This window comes from Dermacentor variabilis, chromosome 1, assembly GCF_050947875.1.
Source record: "Dermacentor variabilis isolate Ectoservices chromosome 1, ASM5094787v1, whole genome shotgun sequence".
NCBI lineage: Eukaryota > Metazoa > Arthropoda > Arachnida > Ixodida > Ixodidae > Dermacentor > Dermacentor variabilis.
Genome location: NC_134568.1, coordinates 257,008,563 through 257,023,797, shown reverse-complemented (window position 1 = coordinate 257,023,797; position 15,235 = coordinate 257,008,563). Strand labels below are relative to the sequence as shown.

General features: G+C 42.8%; 1 protein-coding gene across 4 annotated transcripts in view; it reads right to left on the bottom strand.

The window, feature by feature from the left end:
• Window positions 1-15,235, bottom strand: part of Not1 (CCR4-NOT transcription complex subunit 1) — a 108,717-nt gene that overhangs the window by 27,889 nt on the left and 65,593 nt on the right. For 3 of the 4 annotated variants that reach the window (XM_075673515.1, XM_075673514.1, XM_075673513.1), the window contains exons 22-32: window positions 14,688-14,792; window positions 14,420-14,563; window positions 14,176-14,355; window positions 13,962-14,078; window positions 13,770-13,880; window positions 13,262-13,612; window positions 9,813-9,968; window positions 8,754-8,894; window positions 4,401-4,556; window positions 3,899-4,045; window positions 3,714-3,818 (exon numbers count right to left, since the gene is read on the bottom strand). In XM_075673515.1, the coding sequence (XP_075529630.1) occupies window positions 3,714-3,818; window positions 3,899-4,045; window positions 4,401-4,556; window positions 8,754-8,894; window positions 9,813-9,968; window positions 13,262-13,612; window positions 13,770-13,880; window positions 13,962-14,078; window positions 14,176-14,355; window positions 14,420-14,563; window positions 14,688-14,792 (1,713 nt within the window). The remainder of the gene's footprint in view (window positions 1-3,713; window positions 3,819-3,898; window positions 4,046-4,400; window positions 4,557-8,753; window positions 8,895-9,812; window positions 9,969-13,261; window positions 13,613-13,769; window positions 13,881-13,961; window positions 14,079-14,175; window positions 14,356-14,419; window positions 14,564-14,687; window positions 14,793-15,235) is intronic. The other variant, XM_075673516.1, reaches the window with a different exon arrangement.

The window sequence follows — 15,235 nt, the reverse complement described above, 5'->3', positions numbered from 1 at the left end:
AAGTTGAACAGCGCCGCCATTAAGAAAGAGAAAGGTCACGACAATAAAATGTAGTCCCCTGACGCGACAGGAGGGAGTGCCAGCAAAGTATGTGGTATGCATGCAACGTGGTGAGGGGGTAGCTGGAAAGAGCAGCACCTACCTTAAGGTCACCACGCAAAAAAAAAGCAGGAGTGCAGGGGTCAATGCCCCTGATCAAGTCCGAATCACACGGAAAAGGACAAAGAGAAACAGGGAGAGAGTGAAATTGTAATGATCACTGGCGACTTAAACCTGGTAAGGTGCTCAGAAGCAATTCTGGAGGGTGAAAGGCGATAAAACAGTGGCAGTAGGGACATTTCCAGGTTGGACACTGGGTTCTTGAATTGCGCAGAGAAGAATTAAGAGTTAGTGGAATGCATAAGTACTGATATTCAGGGTTTCGGGAATGATGCTGAAATTATCCTATTAGATGACACAAATGCCCACATACAGGATGTGGATGGCTATACCGACAACGGGAAGTCAATGCTAGATCTTTGTGAGCAATATAACTTGGTTATCGTGAATACAGGGCCTAAGTGTGAAGGGCAGATCATGTGGGAAGTAGGCAATCGACCATTGATTACTGCCTGATGACAGGAATTTGTGATAAGTTGAGAGAAATAGTCATTGACGAGGGAGGGCATAGAAGCATAGGGAGTGACCTTAAACACATCATTTTGAAAATAGGATATGTAGTTGGGAAAGAGCAAGGAATGCAAAATGGCCAGTCCAAATTTGAACACTGAACAAATAACAAATATAGTCACAATATCGACATGCGTATGTACGTAGCGCCTGTGCTGTGTTCTTCCTTCAGTCCTAGTCTTAAGCGCTGTGTACACATGTCGATATTGAATCACCAGCTCACCCAAGTTTCCACCTTAACAATCGCAACAGTCGAGGAAGAAGTTTGCAAATGGCCAAAAAAAAAAGAGTGGGAATATAGTGAGCTTATAAGCTTAATAACGACAGAAATATGGAAAGAAAACATGTTCGTTGAAAATGAAAAAAGAAACTGAAAAGCTGGTGGAACAGGCAGATATTATAAGCATAATAACGACAGAAATACAGAAAGATAAGCAAAACGTTTGTTGAAAAGGAAAAAAGAAACTGAAAAGCTGGTGGAACAGGGAGATACAAGTGATTTCTGAACGACACAAAGCATCCCAAGAGCACAGGCAGCCAAAGGCGCAGTTGCTGCAGGATGAAGTGGCCAGTAAATGGGAAATATACCGGGAGAATTGTTTAAATACTGGTGCAAGCAAAGATAAAAGGTGAAAGTAAACGTTGACTGCCAGAAATACGTGAGAAAAAAGCCGCACCTAGAATATTTTGGAACCACAAAGTTATTAGGCAAGAAGTCAACAATACAACAACCTATCCTAGACAAAGATGGAAACAAACGAAGGAGAAGCGGCATTAAATTACATCCGAAAAATAACAGGAGCTCTGCGATCAACGTTGACGGTGCCATTCTAAAACAAAAAGCGGACCTTGTGGCATTGTGTCGGCATCGACGACTTTCAGGCATTGAACAGGTGGCTGGATTGCTTTTAAAAAACGAAACAGGATTGTGTACAGCCATTCCTGCGGAGAAAGCACTTCCGTGGACGTTTTTATGGTGAACGAGTGGATGGAGTCGCTGCCAGAGATGATTGCTGCATACAAGCCCTGCGATATTTTCAACGTCGATGAGAGCGGTATTTTTTACCATATGCAGCCCAAGCAAACCCTTGCATTTAAGGGTGACAGCAGTCATGGTGGCAAGCATAGCAAAGATCGTGCAACGGCACTATTCTGTGCTAACAAGGATGGTTCAGAGAGGCTGCACACGCTCATTGTTGGAAAGTTTGCAAAGCCACGGTACTTTAAGAACTTGAAGACGCTGCTGTGCAGCTACAACTTCAACAAAGAGGCGTGGATGAAATCTTCGCTCTTCAGCAATTTTTTTGCAGCAGCTGGAAAACAAAATGGGTGCTAAGGCGAGGAAAATATTGCTTTTTCGTGGACAACGCACCGTGCCACCCACCCGATACGTCCAGCCTGAGGAACATAAAGGTTGTTTTTTTTCCCACCCAACTGCAGAAGCCGGTTGCAGCTGCTGGATGCCGGCGTCATTAAGTGCGTCAAGCAAGGGCACAGGAAGCGGTTAGTGCAGCGTCGGCTGGCGGCTATGGAGCACAGCGAGTCGGAAAAAAAGATCACTGTGCTCGACGCCATGCATTTTATTGCCAGTTCGTGGAACACCGTGTTGCGAAGCACAATCGCTAACTCGTTCAAGCCCTGTGGCTTTAAGCGAGAGACTGCCTCCTCTGCTGGGGACGCAATCACCCCAATGCCACTCGAAGCCGATGCAGGTTTCGCCGCCGTCGATTTAGAGGGTTTAAACCTCACCTCGACCTTCGCCAAGTATGTGGAGGCCGACGACAACGTTGCAATCTGCGGCGTGGTGTTGCTGGATGGCGCCATTGAGGAGGCTTTGCCCAGTGCCGACACCGCTGTGCCATCGGACGAGGACAATGACAATGCCACAGATACCGTGACTGTGCCAATCACGTTTGCCGAGGTGCTACGGCACATAAATGGCATCCGGAACTTCATCTGCTTACGCGGCGCCGTAGAGGACCTCCTTTTGGACGTTGCCTAACTAGAGCGAAAGCTCTTGGTTCACAGATCAAACAAGGCCCAAAATAAACTTACTGACTTTTTAAAAAGTTTGCGCTGGCTGGCAGGAATCGTTGTAGTGGGCAGTGGAGAGTCGTAAAGGTTCGTTTGAATAAAGCATGATTGGTACCTGTACTGCAGCATTAATTCTTATCGCACTTACTTTTTTGGTAATTTGGGTTTCCAAGCCCCGCAGAGTGTGTTACTAGTTTACATTGAAATTTCTCGTAAATCCGTCGCGCGAAATAAGTAGTATTTTTATAGGCATAAACTATGTTTGGATTTTATGACGCCCGCATTTTACGACGCTTTTTCACGGTCCCGAGAAAGTCGTATAATTGGGGTTCCACTGTATGTTGTTACAGGCTACTCTCTGCGTAGAGAAGGTTTATTGTGACGCAACCAACTGTCCTGAGCGCCAGCCAAGGTTCTATTATCGCTAGGCGAACGTTGTCTTCTCTTTTTTACCCAGTGTCCCACTACTGCTGGTGGCACATACCTTATTTCTGTCCAATGAAAATTTAGTTTCACCACATTTGTTACACCTCCACCATAATGGAAATTGCACAGCTTGATAACGAGTTCAAAATTTCCAATTCTTCAGTGAGTTTTGTGATGTTTTCAAGCTGCGAACTCCATGTAAAAGCTCTGTACAGGAACGCCACACATGAGAAATTTAACCGTTTCAGCTACTCGAAGTTAAACATTGCGAGAAACAATGAAAGAAGTGAACTAGTTAAATGGCAACTTACTAATGCTTCGTGCGAACACCCAGCCGTCTTAGTGATATTACTAAAAATGTTTCCATATATTATTCAAAGTTTCAGGTCAGGTGCAATCAGAAGTGTTCCGATATGCAGGCGATATGTATGCTCTTTTGATCACTACTTTGTTTCTTTCGATACGCTATATTGTACACAATTGTGTACACAGTGCCTGAAGGGGATATAGATTTAGAACAACATGGAGAGAAAGCCCTTAAACAAGAACGTATGGTATGAACACGTAAGAACTCAAGCCCTTGCCTTGAGCCGAATCTGCTCAGGCATCCTCTCAGCTTGGTATGTCAAGACGACAGGGTCACAGTAGCGCCGGCCTTCACTGCGAGCACTCTTGCGGATCTCGTATTCCTATGAAGACCAAAAATGCTTCATTTAGTGGTGTCGTAAAGAATGACATCCCACCTGCACCAAGTCTCAAAGGTACATGCCTGGCTAAGCTTCTTGTCAATCTCGGGGATGGCTTTTTCGATGGCAGTCTTCTGGATGAAACAGCAGGCAAGTTCCACATTCTCTTGAGCCACCACTGTGGTTGCCTGTTCTAAAAGCTCCTTTTGGGGAAGGCTTGCTCCTTGAAGCTGCATTAAAGATTGCCTTATGTGAACCTCAAAAATAGGAACACCATAACTGACTTAAAAGAGTGCAGCATAACAGCCAGCCACTTCGGCACAAAATTAGCTAGTACCCCTGCACTCCTGAAAAATTTCAATGTAGCCCTGTAGCAAAATCCTGCAAAACCATGCAAAAAAAAAGAGAGACATGAAATTGTATGAATGTTGGTGCTTAGAATTAGCAGCATTGTACTTGAATGCAGCCAAATATTTATATATATTAACAAAATCTGCATTTTATTTTCTCACTTCAATATTTTGAGATTCAGCTGTACTGTGCCAGCTCATTATCATTACTTCGATTGGGATTCAATGTACTTACCCTCAGTGCAGTGTGAAAGGCAGCTTTCAGATTGTTGCTGATGGTCATCAACATTGGATCTCTACAAGTAATCATAGCCATCCCAGCTGTCAGGCTCCGCACCATGTGGTGGGCTGCTGCACGCAATCTGGACTCTTCAGGATCCAATGCAAAGTCCTGCACACGGAGATGGAAAAATATTGAATGAATTCATGTCTTAAAGGGGCCCTGAAACACTTCTAATCATAGAATGGCATCAATATTAACGTACAGTGCCCAACAAAGCTCATGCAACAAAATTTTTTAGAATCCTTCAACTGTAAGTGGAGTTGTGGCACCGATACTTGAATTTATCTCTCTTCGTCTCGGCTAGCATGCTGGAAGCTAAACTGGAGAAGCCAAGACGGCAAAGCCCCGGCCAAAAGTTGTGTTGTGGTGGCGATAGGGCTCGTGGCACCTTGCAGACTATGCTACGCAGCACACCACTGCCATCTCAGAGGCTATGTGCAGCAGATGCAGCTACGAGCAGTGCAAAGTGTAAATGATTTTCAATGCGCAAACATTTCTATGCCTACCCAACAAGGAAGAACATTCGTCCCTCTGTCACATAAGAGGATTGCTTTCAAGATGGGGCTCGCAGCAGCGAGCGAATGTACCTTCGGGTTGTCTCTTGCTTCAACACAAAATAAGTGGCGGGAACATAGTGCACACGAAGCTATCAGCACTCGCTGCGTGGTGTCGCCACCACAGATTGCTTTCAAGATTGCCGGAGTACAGCTGGTCACGGTTGATATTGGTTTGATGCAGATAAGGCAATAAGGTGTGATAACGGCTTGTGATCAGAACGTTGTCGCCACACCTTGCTTCAATTCACCTTGCACCACCAACCGCAGGAGATCGTGTCACCGCAGCGCTGTTGTTTATACTGGTCGGATGATATACCGTATTCACTTGATTCTAAGCACCCCTTTTTTTTCACGATCGCGATGGTGAAAGCGAGGGGAGGGGGGGGTGCTTAATTAAAAAATCTGAAATGACCCCTCCCCCCTCCTTTTTGTGGCAATATATCGATGAGACAGGCGTGAGAAATAACATTTGGCAAACATTCAAAAGAAAGATACCTAGGTGCGGACAGTGAACCTACAGCTTGTATTAGTTCACAACGCAATGTGCACCCGCGTTACCTGCGAAACTTGCTGAGAGCTGCCGATACCAAGCTTATGTGACAACGCGCTGATAGTTATTGGGGTTGCTTTCCGCCAGTTTTCGGGAGGGGTTTAGTTTTAGCCGTTCTGTGCCGCCATCTGTCATGTAATGTCAAAACACAGCAACGCAAGACACAGCCGCCTGCATCGACATGTGCACTGATCCAGGCGGCTGTGCGCAAGAAGCTGGAGATCGTACCGACGCCGATGCGCTACTTCGGGACTCCGATGGTTCCGGCTCAACGACAGAGTGAGCAAGTGCGCTTGGCAGCCTTGGCTACGCGCTTTTTCTTACAAAAAGAGGGGCGATTAAAGCATTGAAACTTTCTCCCAAATTTATTTTTGCGAAAATAGCAGGAGGTGCATAGAATCATGAAAATACGGTAGTTTCAAACATAGTTTCATAACATAACAAATTTCATAATGACACAAGGCTGTGTGGAAGTGAGCAAGTGGCACAATGCTAACGAATACAGTTGACTCTCTTTAAACGGCACCTCAAGGGACAAGGGAAATTGGTTCCGTTTATCAGGAGTTTGATTCACTGAGAGACAAAGCTGAATACAATTTCACGAGTACAAAACCAACCGACCATGAGGATGGTGTTCCATTTAAGCAATTTCCGTTTATCGAGATTTCACTTACACAAATCCCAGAGGAGTTTTTGCGTGAAATTTTCTGCGCCTTTGAGATCGCAGACATTGCATATTTTTCATTCATTTAACTGAAAATCAGCAATGGTATACTACCGAGAATGTTCTTGTGATTATGAAACCAGCCAATAGTGTTGGTCCGCTAAATGCTTTCAGTGACATTAAGGATGCGAGAACAAGCGACTGTTCACTGCTTTTGACATGATGTAAATTCCCTGCTGCATGCAGTGCAATCATATTTGGCTCACATGTTCACTGGAGCTTTGTTAACAGATCAGCGATGCTTTTCCTACTATGTTGAAGTGTTTCAGACCAAATTGGGATAAAAGTCACTAAACCAAATACATATGCAATTATAGCACATCACTGGCAGTAACCAAGGAAGGTGTGCACAAAATAAACCTTCAGCTTCTGAAGTAACAAAATTGGTTTACCGAAAGGCAAGGTGCCCGTAAGTGCAAAGTGAAAGCTTCGCATTTCAAACGTCTTTATTTCAAATTTTCAGATATGCGTACAAACCACCAGTTTCACTAAGCTATGTTGACACAAGGCTATTAGTATGCATTTCTGTGGGTGGCATAAGCAATTTATTTCCCACGTGAGCATGAAGCAGGTTTGTATCAGTGCATGTATAGTCGCACTACTGCTTCATCAGGTCTACTTTGTAGCGATAGATTTACTTAACTTCTGCCAGGTTCATGTTTTCACAGATATGCCGACAACCATAGTTTTCAAAGGGTTGATGCGCTTATTTATAAACTACTGCTATTCTGATCCCAAAAAGCTGCCTTGTGTCAAAACTACTAGTGAGAATTCCCACATAATACCTGAATATTGTCATTGATTGATTTTTCAGGCACTGAAAAATAGGATGTAGTTTTTCAGACATATTGACAGTATCCCAGCTGACCCAGTATATAATACAACGCAAGTGAAAATTCAGATAAGACTTTCGCAGGTACAGGTCTTAATCCAGTAGCTGTCCATCGTGTACAAGCCATGGAACAAACACAATCACAAAGCTGGCCAGTCTGCAGTTATGTATGCTGTGCACATCTGTGCATCCAGCAACATCGTCTCATGCAATTTTAATCTATACTCTGAACAAATTTTGGCTGCTCAGAATTATCAGGCAGATTAGAATATGACCAATTCCATCCTCACTCTCTATGCGAACGAAGCACATCATGAGGGAAGCACGAGACAGTTGTAAAAAAACCAGTGATCATTCAACTAATGAAGGGCAGTCAATGTAAGTTTGAAGTGTGCAAACAATGCAGACTTTCTGCAAAAACTAATCATGCTTTGGTCTGTCTATAGCAATGGCATAAGAATGAAATACAAAGTGACCGAGCCACATGATGCAAACCTGTGGGTGTACAGAATTGCAATGACAAGCTTTCTTAGTTTTTTCTAGAATAAAGATCCTTTCTAGTGAATCTATATAGTCACCATCCCAATTATTTAAACTCTTAGTTGCCACCAAGTTCAAATAATCTGCCAGAGACTAATGAATGGAGCACCAAATTTACTCGCAGAATTGCATGCACTTTTATGCAACGATTGGGGGTGGGGAGTGCATTCATTACACAAGTGCACAGACACAGTCAAGCCTCTTCAGGCTTTTTGTCCGTGCTCCAAACATCTGACAGAATCTGAATAAACCAGAATTTTGAGCAATCTTTTTCTGCAGCTATGACTACGCCTAATCTATAGTACACAAAGATTGCGGCGAAAAACAAGCTACCAATTATTAAAACATGGATCTAAGTTACGGGAACGAGCGGTAGCATTTATTTTCTCACCTTGGAAATATCTAGAATTAGAATTTGCACAAGGAATCTGCAATTTTTTTTTTTTAGTTCACACTTCCAGCTGCCTTACCGGCTGCTTCAATTTGAGTCATACTGTAACAGGTGATCCTCAGTGGCATAAAGAGAGTTTGCGATGACAGTGTCCCCAGAAATCATTGGGATTCATGCGCAGAACTATTTCACTGGTGGTCTCTAGCAATCTTTCCTCCTGGTGTCACAAGATGATCCCTCTTAGCCATCCAGCCTGCACACAGCCTCTGAATGTTGTTCTTGAATGGTTTAGTTCGGGAAACATACAGAGGCTGTAGCATTGAGGCAACACCCACTCACCTTTCGAACAGGCAATGAACTAGGTCGTTGAGACTAACCAGAACTGCCCCTTCAAGCCTCAACAGCAGATTACTGCATTTTATGCCCGTCGTCAAAGATCGCTTAGAAACAGTGAAACAAAACTCAAACAGAAATTGCCTTGCTAATAAAAGTGAAAGTATGGGCAACAACCTGACTAATTTTTAAAGACTGGCAAGTGTGCAATAATAATGTGTCCGTGAATCCTGCACAAGAAATAGAGCAGGGAATTATACAGGGTCTGATTAGGAAGTGCATATATGGCTAACTAAACATGCAATGATACCTATAAGAGAAAAACCACAGAAGCACGGTGCCTTAGGCTAGATTGCACACGACAGGAAAGGAACATACCTTTCGAACAATCTGATCACATGTTGTAAGTGCAATTTTGAGAGAGCGTTCCACCACTGGCATTATCCATTCCTGGATTGCACGATCTATGGCTGTGCGCACATACTGTTTTAAATGAGGATGTGCCTGAAAGAGTGGAAGCTGAAAGAAAAACAAGTTCTCTTAAATGCATCTTCCAAGCATTTTTTGGCAGAGTCCAGAAAACATGTGGTAATGCAACAAACACTCTCAAAAGACAAATTGTGAGGATAGCTACTTGGTCAAGCTGTATGCCAACACAACAGCAGGAAGCAAACGCAGACTTGCAGATTTATATACAATGTATATGTTGAAGATTTCAATGTGCTTGGTTAACTTCATAATTTTACCTGAAAACTGCTAACAAATTAGTAATTATAGTAACTAGCTGGCCCCAGAAGTTGCTTATAAATGGAAATAGAACTTTTGCAGGTGTTTCACATTCTCCCTTAGCCATGTACACCATAAACAGCTTGTACAGACCTTCAGCGTATTTTTAGTGGTGCAGTGCTTTGATAATCGTTCTGTCCATATGCTGATGCAACCCAAAACATTCATTTTTACTTAGCTCTCATTCTCCAATCGGAAGATAAATTCTACTCCTAACACTTTTCACATCTGGTGCTTTTTACAATGAGCCCTGTACGCAGTAAATACCTTCCAGGCTCATATACTCCAAATACCTTTTCAAGCTACTGCAAACAATGCGTTTTTCTTTTAGCCTGCAAGAGCATGCAAATGCTTTGGCAGGTCAGAAATAGGATTTAGTAATGCTCAAAGGTTCAATGCAGACACATTAAACAAAAACTACATTTCAAACCCAACAGGTTCTGCAAAAAAATAAAAAAAGTGCCAAATAATTATTAGAGACATGACACCAATGCTTAAATAAACCACAGCAGTAAAAAGTTATGTGGCATATCTCAGCATAGATAGGTGTACCCAGAGGGGCAATGAAAAAAGCAACACATGAAACAAACAGCAAAGTGCATGGATAATTTAGAAGTGCCAATTTTGGATTTCCAAAGCAAGAATACTCACCTGGCTGTTTATCTGGATGTGCTGGGATAAGTTGGTCATAGAAAGCACATTGATATCATGGTACGAAAACTGTGGTTGAGGGAATGCAGACATTGATGCCCCAGATACACCCAACGTTGCTGGCGCCTCCTCAGGCTGTGGTGGCGGCAACCCCACCTGCAGGAATAATGAATTTGATTACTTTGTCATCAGATTATTCAAGTGCAAATGGCTTTGAGAGCAACCACGAAGGTTGGTGCAACCACATTTTTGTTAAACTATGGCATTAAAAATTTAGGAACTGTGTGCAACATATCCCATGCAAAGCTCAATGCATCATTTTTGCTATGCAGAGTTTCACAACTCAAAATTCTGATTTATGCGCGGGGAAACCTAATGCAAAGCCCATATTGGGAGTTTCGATACACTGGAGCAAATTCAAGTGTAGGTAATTTAGCAGGCAAATTACGAATTGATTACTACACAAATTTTACTGAAGAAACATTTCCTATTAGCCACTAAAAAAAATTACAGTGAACGATTTATAATTTTCCTCAATGCACGCCATTATTTCTCATGCATCCCGATAGAATTAAAAAAAAAAAAAGTAGCGCAAGTGTTTACCAACCACAGTCACAAGTCATTGACTGGGATAATTAAACTATTCTAACCTGCTTTTCTTCCAAATCCCCCCATTAGCCCTTTGTCATAGGTTAAAATGGCTCAGGCCGCACCCATAACGAAGCGGCACCTGCCCATATAGGCTTAATCTGAGCTTTTTTGACCTATCATGGAGGACTAAGGGCAGATTTGGAATAAAAACTAGGGGTGTGCAAAAATCAACATTTCCGAATATGAATCGAATAATGATATGCACATGCAATTATTAGCAAGTTGGGTTAATTTATGTTGGAACATTCGAGAAGCTCGAATATCATATTTTTAATATATGTATTCGATTCGAAAACTAGATATTAGGAAATGTTTGAATATTTGGTTGGATACGAATATTCGAATCAAAACGAATATGTTGCTGGCTGTGCGAAGCAAACACTGTTCTTGGCATTTGTTTCTATCTAATCTAACAATATTGGGGTGATGTGAGCAATACTGTGGTGAATTCATGCTGCTAGCGAAATTTTGCCTGTAAAGCACAGTTAGCCGCTATACGTCTGAACTTTGCAGGAAAGCCAGCCTTTCGAATTTGCGAACGAGGATGCACATTTCTTTTTTTGCAACATTACTCCAAATTCTGAGCTTATTGCTCGACAGAAAGTGTGATGAGCGACGACTGGCACAGGGTCAAATACTTCCAAGTTTACAGGCATTTGATGCAGTATAATAAGGCACAGGCTGGCAAGAACAGCTAGTGGGAATGACTGAATTTCCAACGTGAGCCGAATACACAATGTTTTAGTATAACTGCTTACTAGTATAGCATTTTAACACTGACAATGCAATTGCAATGTTCCAACATAACAAATTAACCCAAATTGCTAATAAATGCATGTGCATATTCAATATTCAAAAATTGATATTTGCAAACCCTTACTATTTTACAAACAGAAATATTAAACATATTGTACTAGATAATATTTGCACACTCCTAATAACAGAATGAAATAGTTTTATGTTATCCCGGCCTTGGAGGAAACCACCAAGGACAAATAGGTGGAAAAGATAATCCATCTGCGAGCTGAAGTGCAAGGCGTACAACAATGGGCATTGGCCGCACATAACAGTTTATGGGAGCAAAATGCACAGCAAAGTCAGCATAACTCCTCTACAGTGAAGTGCAAGGTCAACAGGAAATCGGACGAAGAAGAGGAAACCAACTGGAATGAGTTGTTTAGGTTTCCAGATTTACCAGTATTTACGACAATGGCTTGATTCAAGCTCCGAAACCGATGTAAGACAACATTTTGAGAGACTAGCTGAGCAGCAATTACACATCCCACTTTTTCTCTGCAAGCATTTTAGAGTTAAAAGCAAATGGGTTCCTTTGGCTAGTGTGCAAGTTTTCCAAATCGGAAAGAAATGGGGATTACCCTTGCACCTCTGCGAGTGTGACGTGTGGAACAGACATTGGATTTCCTTTCTTCACAGTATGCTCTCTCTAATTGGTGCATGCATGAGGTCATGTTAATAGTGAGTGAGAGGGAACACTTGTGAGACTTTCTGCATCAAGTGCGGAGCACTCTGCACAATGTAGAATTGGCATGCTTGAAGGCACACTTTGGTGGAAGTTTCAAGAATCTCATTTACTACAGCAGACACGAACGCAACACTCCTTCCTTAATACCAAATCTGCAGACTGCATGAGTTAAGTCATACGATTTAGCATCGTGTGAATGAGAACAATTGTGACTTTTCGATCCATTGTGTAGCATTAGCAATCTTCGCTTCGCACCAGGAAAGAGAGTTGTTCGTGACCACTGTGTAAATGAAAGGCTCCTGAAAATGCCACCAAAATGTGTGCTTACCTAAGAAGAATTGGAATAATGCTGTCATTCATATGCTAAAAAAGCATGGCAACATGGCACAACGCAGAGCGTAGAAGAGAAACACAGCAAATGAGTGTGGTGAAAGAGCATTGACGGCAGGCCCCGCTATTCACTTACTTAGATGATCATCTTTGATGGTTCCTGCATGAACTTTTAATATATGCTGCCATTTGATTTTGTGCTGATGGTATATTAATTAGCAGTGATGCGATGTACCAGAAGTTTTAATGATGATGGTTTCCCACAAAGCGTGTGCTTTTCACTTACTCCGCCACTTCTAATACATATTTTAAAAGGTATATTGAAGTTCAAAGGAAAAGGTTGTGCTTGCTTCCACCAATGCAAGAGGTGATCTTTTTATCTTCACCATAATTGGATTGTGCATTATCAGCAAGTGCGAGTCCCTTCAACATTATTTAGGCACCCACTGACATTGCAGAAACAAGATGTAACGAAGTGAAATCGCTGCTTGAGCAGGGAATATTTTTCACGATCGGGCTTGATACAGAAGAACATCTGCTAGCTTCCTTTATTTGATTAAAAAGTTGTGCCACTGTTTAGGAGTACAGGGCCCAATATTGCAGCTGGTCTGCAGTGATGAACATCAGTTAGGCAGAACACAATTGCTCCTGTATTTCATGAAAAGTATGTTTCTGGTGTAGAGTGTGGTGCCTCATGTGCATATGCACCACACTTGCAAACCCACTGTATGCTTGCAGATGCCATTGTCAATTGCCGGCTTTATTTTTTACCCCCACAGCACAAATCTTTAAAATTTTCCAAATATTTCTCACCACATCAGAAATTTATGTAGGTAGGCTCCACTCTGATTGGTCAAATTAAAAACCAAAATGCCATTATGCCTCATATTTAGCAGTCAGTGCTAGGAAATCTATCAAGGAAGCCTCAAAAGTGCTAAGACAGTGCTGCAAAAGAGCAATGCACTGATGAGAGAAAAGGGCTTACCTGTGCTACAGGCCCTCCAGGTCCTGCTGCTGCCGTTACAACCCCCGAAGGTCCCTGGGGCGCCAGGGTTGGAGGGGCAGCAGAAGGTGGGGCTGCCGTGGGAGCCACCACGGAGGGGGGCAATGGGGGGCTATCCACCTTATGCCGAGGCGAGAGCTGCGGGTCTAGTCGCTTGCGACGCTCTTGGTCCTTCAGAATCATACCTGGCTTTAGGTCATTGATGTCCAGGTTTAGGGTCTTGCACAAAACCTCAATCTCAAACTTCAGGTTCAACTTCAACTCTGGCTCTCGGTGCAACTCTGACAGCACATCCAATATTCCCATGGTCCAAGGATTGGGAGGCTTGAAAACCTGGCAGAAATTAGATATAAAGATTTAACTCCACTTTAACACACACACACACACACACACACACACACACACACACACACACACACACACACACACACACACACACACACACACACACACACACACACACACACACAAAGAAACAGAATTAGCATACCCTGCTCTTTGCACAAGATTCCAGGACTTTGGCAATAAATGGCACCACGTAAAGCAGTTCCTGTTGCCCTTTATGGTATGCCTCAACCAGTAAGGACTTTACATCCATGTCCTAAATGGTAAACGGTTAACAGCATGTAAAATATTTAGCTGCTTTTTGCACAAAGAACACAAGAAATAATGCAATGCTTACAACTTGCAGAACAGGTCTATTTTTTGCCATGGTTAGCATTCCCAGCCAATGGCCTAGGCTTTTCAACAGAGATCGGTCAGAAAAATTGGCTAGCGCCTTATCACTGGTCAATAAAACCTGTAAAAAGAAAACCACATAAACATACCACGAAAAGTAGGCTGCTTCCATACAGCTCTCCCAGCTTCAAATAAGTAAATGGATGACGAACATTTACCTTTATGTTACGAAATGTTTCTCGCAGTACAAGCTTTGAAAGCTCCCCTATCTTGACAGTATCCAGGAAATTAGCATACAGTGTGTGGAAATTGGGTTCAATAGATGCTCGCTTCATCACCATGTACTGGGCAAACCAAGGCCAATATTCTTCTTTCACTACCTCCTTGAACTCCTCAGTCTGTAATTAAAGGAACATAAAGACATTGCAACATCAAGACAGTAAATGCAAGATTTCCACGTACCTTTTGGGGAAGGTTCACCTGGGAAAGGTTGTTGATGATAAAGGCCACTTTGTCTTGAACAGCTTCAGGTGGTATTACCAGCTTATCATCCTTCTCAGTGGCACCCAGCAAAGTATCTATGTTCGTAGGGTTGGCAATGGATGGCTGTTCATATGGAGATTGAGAAAATTGTATCAGGACACAAGAGAGACCAGAAAAAAGCTTTGCGTCACGCTAATGCTGTTTCACACTCAGTAATAACAAAGCATGCCCTTCGCAAGCCACTAACCGTATCCCGCTTCTCATTCGGATCGAGCTGTCTCAAGCAGTACTTCTGATCGATGCCATGAATGCCAGCGAATGATGGACAGGGCGGAGTGCTGGGACATGCATCCTGCAGGCATCCAGCAGTTCCACTTATGTGACTGTGCTGGATAATGCTGTGCGGTACAGTGAAGCGTGTTAATGCATCAGCAACCATCACCCTCAGGGCAGGACACCATGCTTTGTCCACACATGCAAGGAGGAGTTCACCTTCGGAGGCAGCCGTTAAACACCAAGGCAAAGCAGCACAAAAGGCGAGATGCACATGGAAGGTTTCACTGGTACTACTGGAAGACCTAAAGGTGTTCAGGAGGGAACTGTCATGCCCGGAAACATTATGTACAACAGGAAGCTACAGAGAAAGAACAAAATATCAAGCAACAGAGGAAAAATTGCAAGTATGGCAGCCTGATAACTTCATGCTATCAGTGTGAAACAGATGAGCAATATGGACGGGCAGTATGATGTACACAGTAACAAAGATTTGACATTAATTTACATATAAGGCTGAAC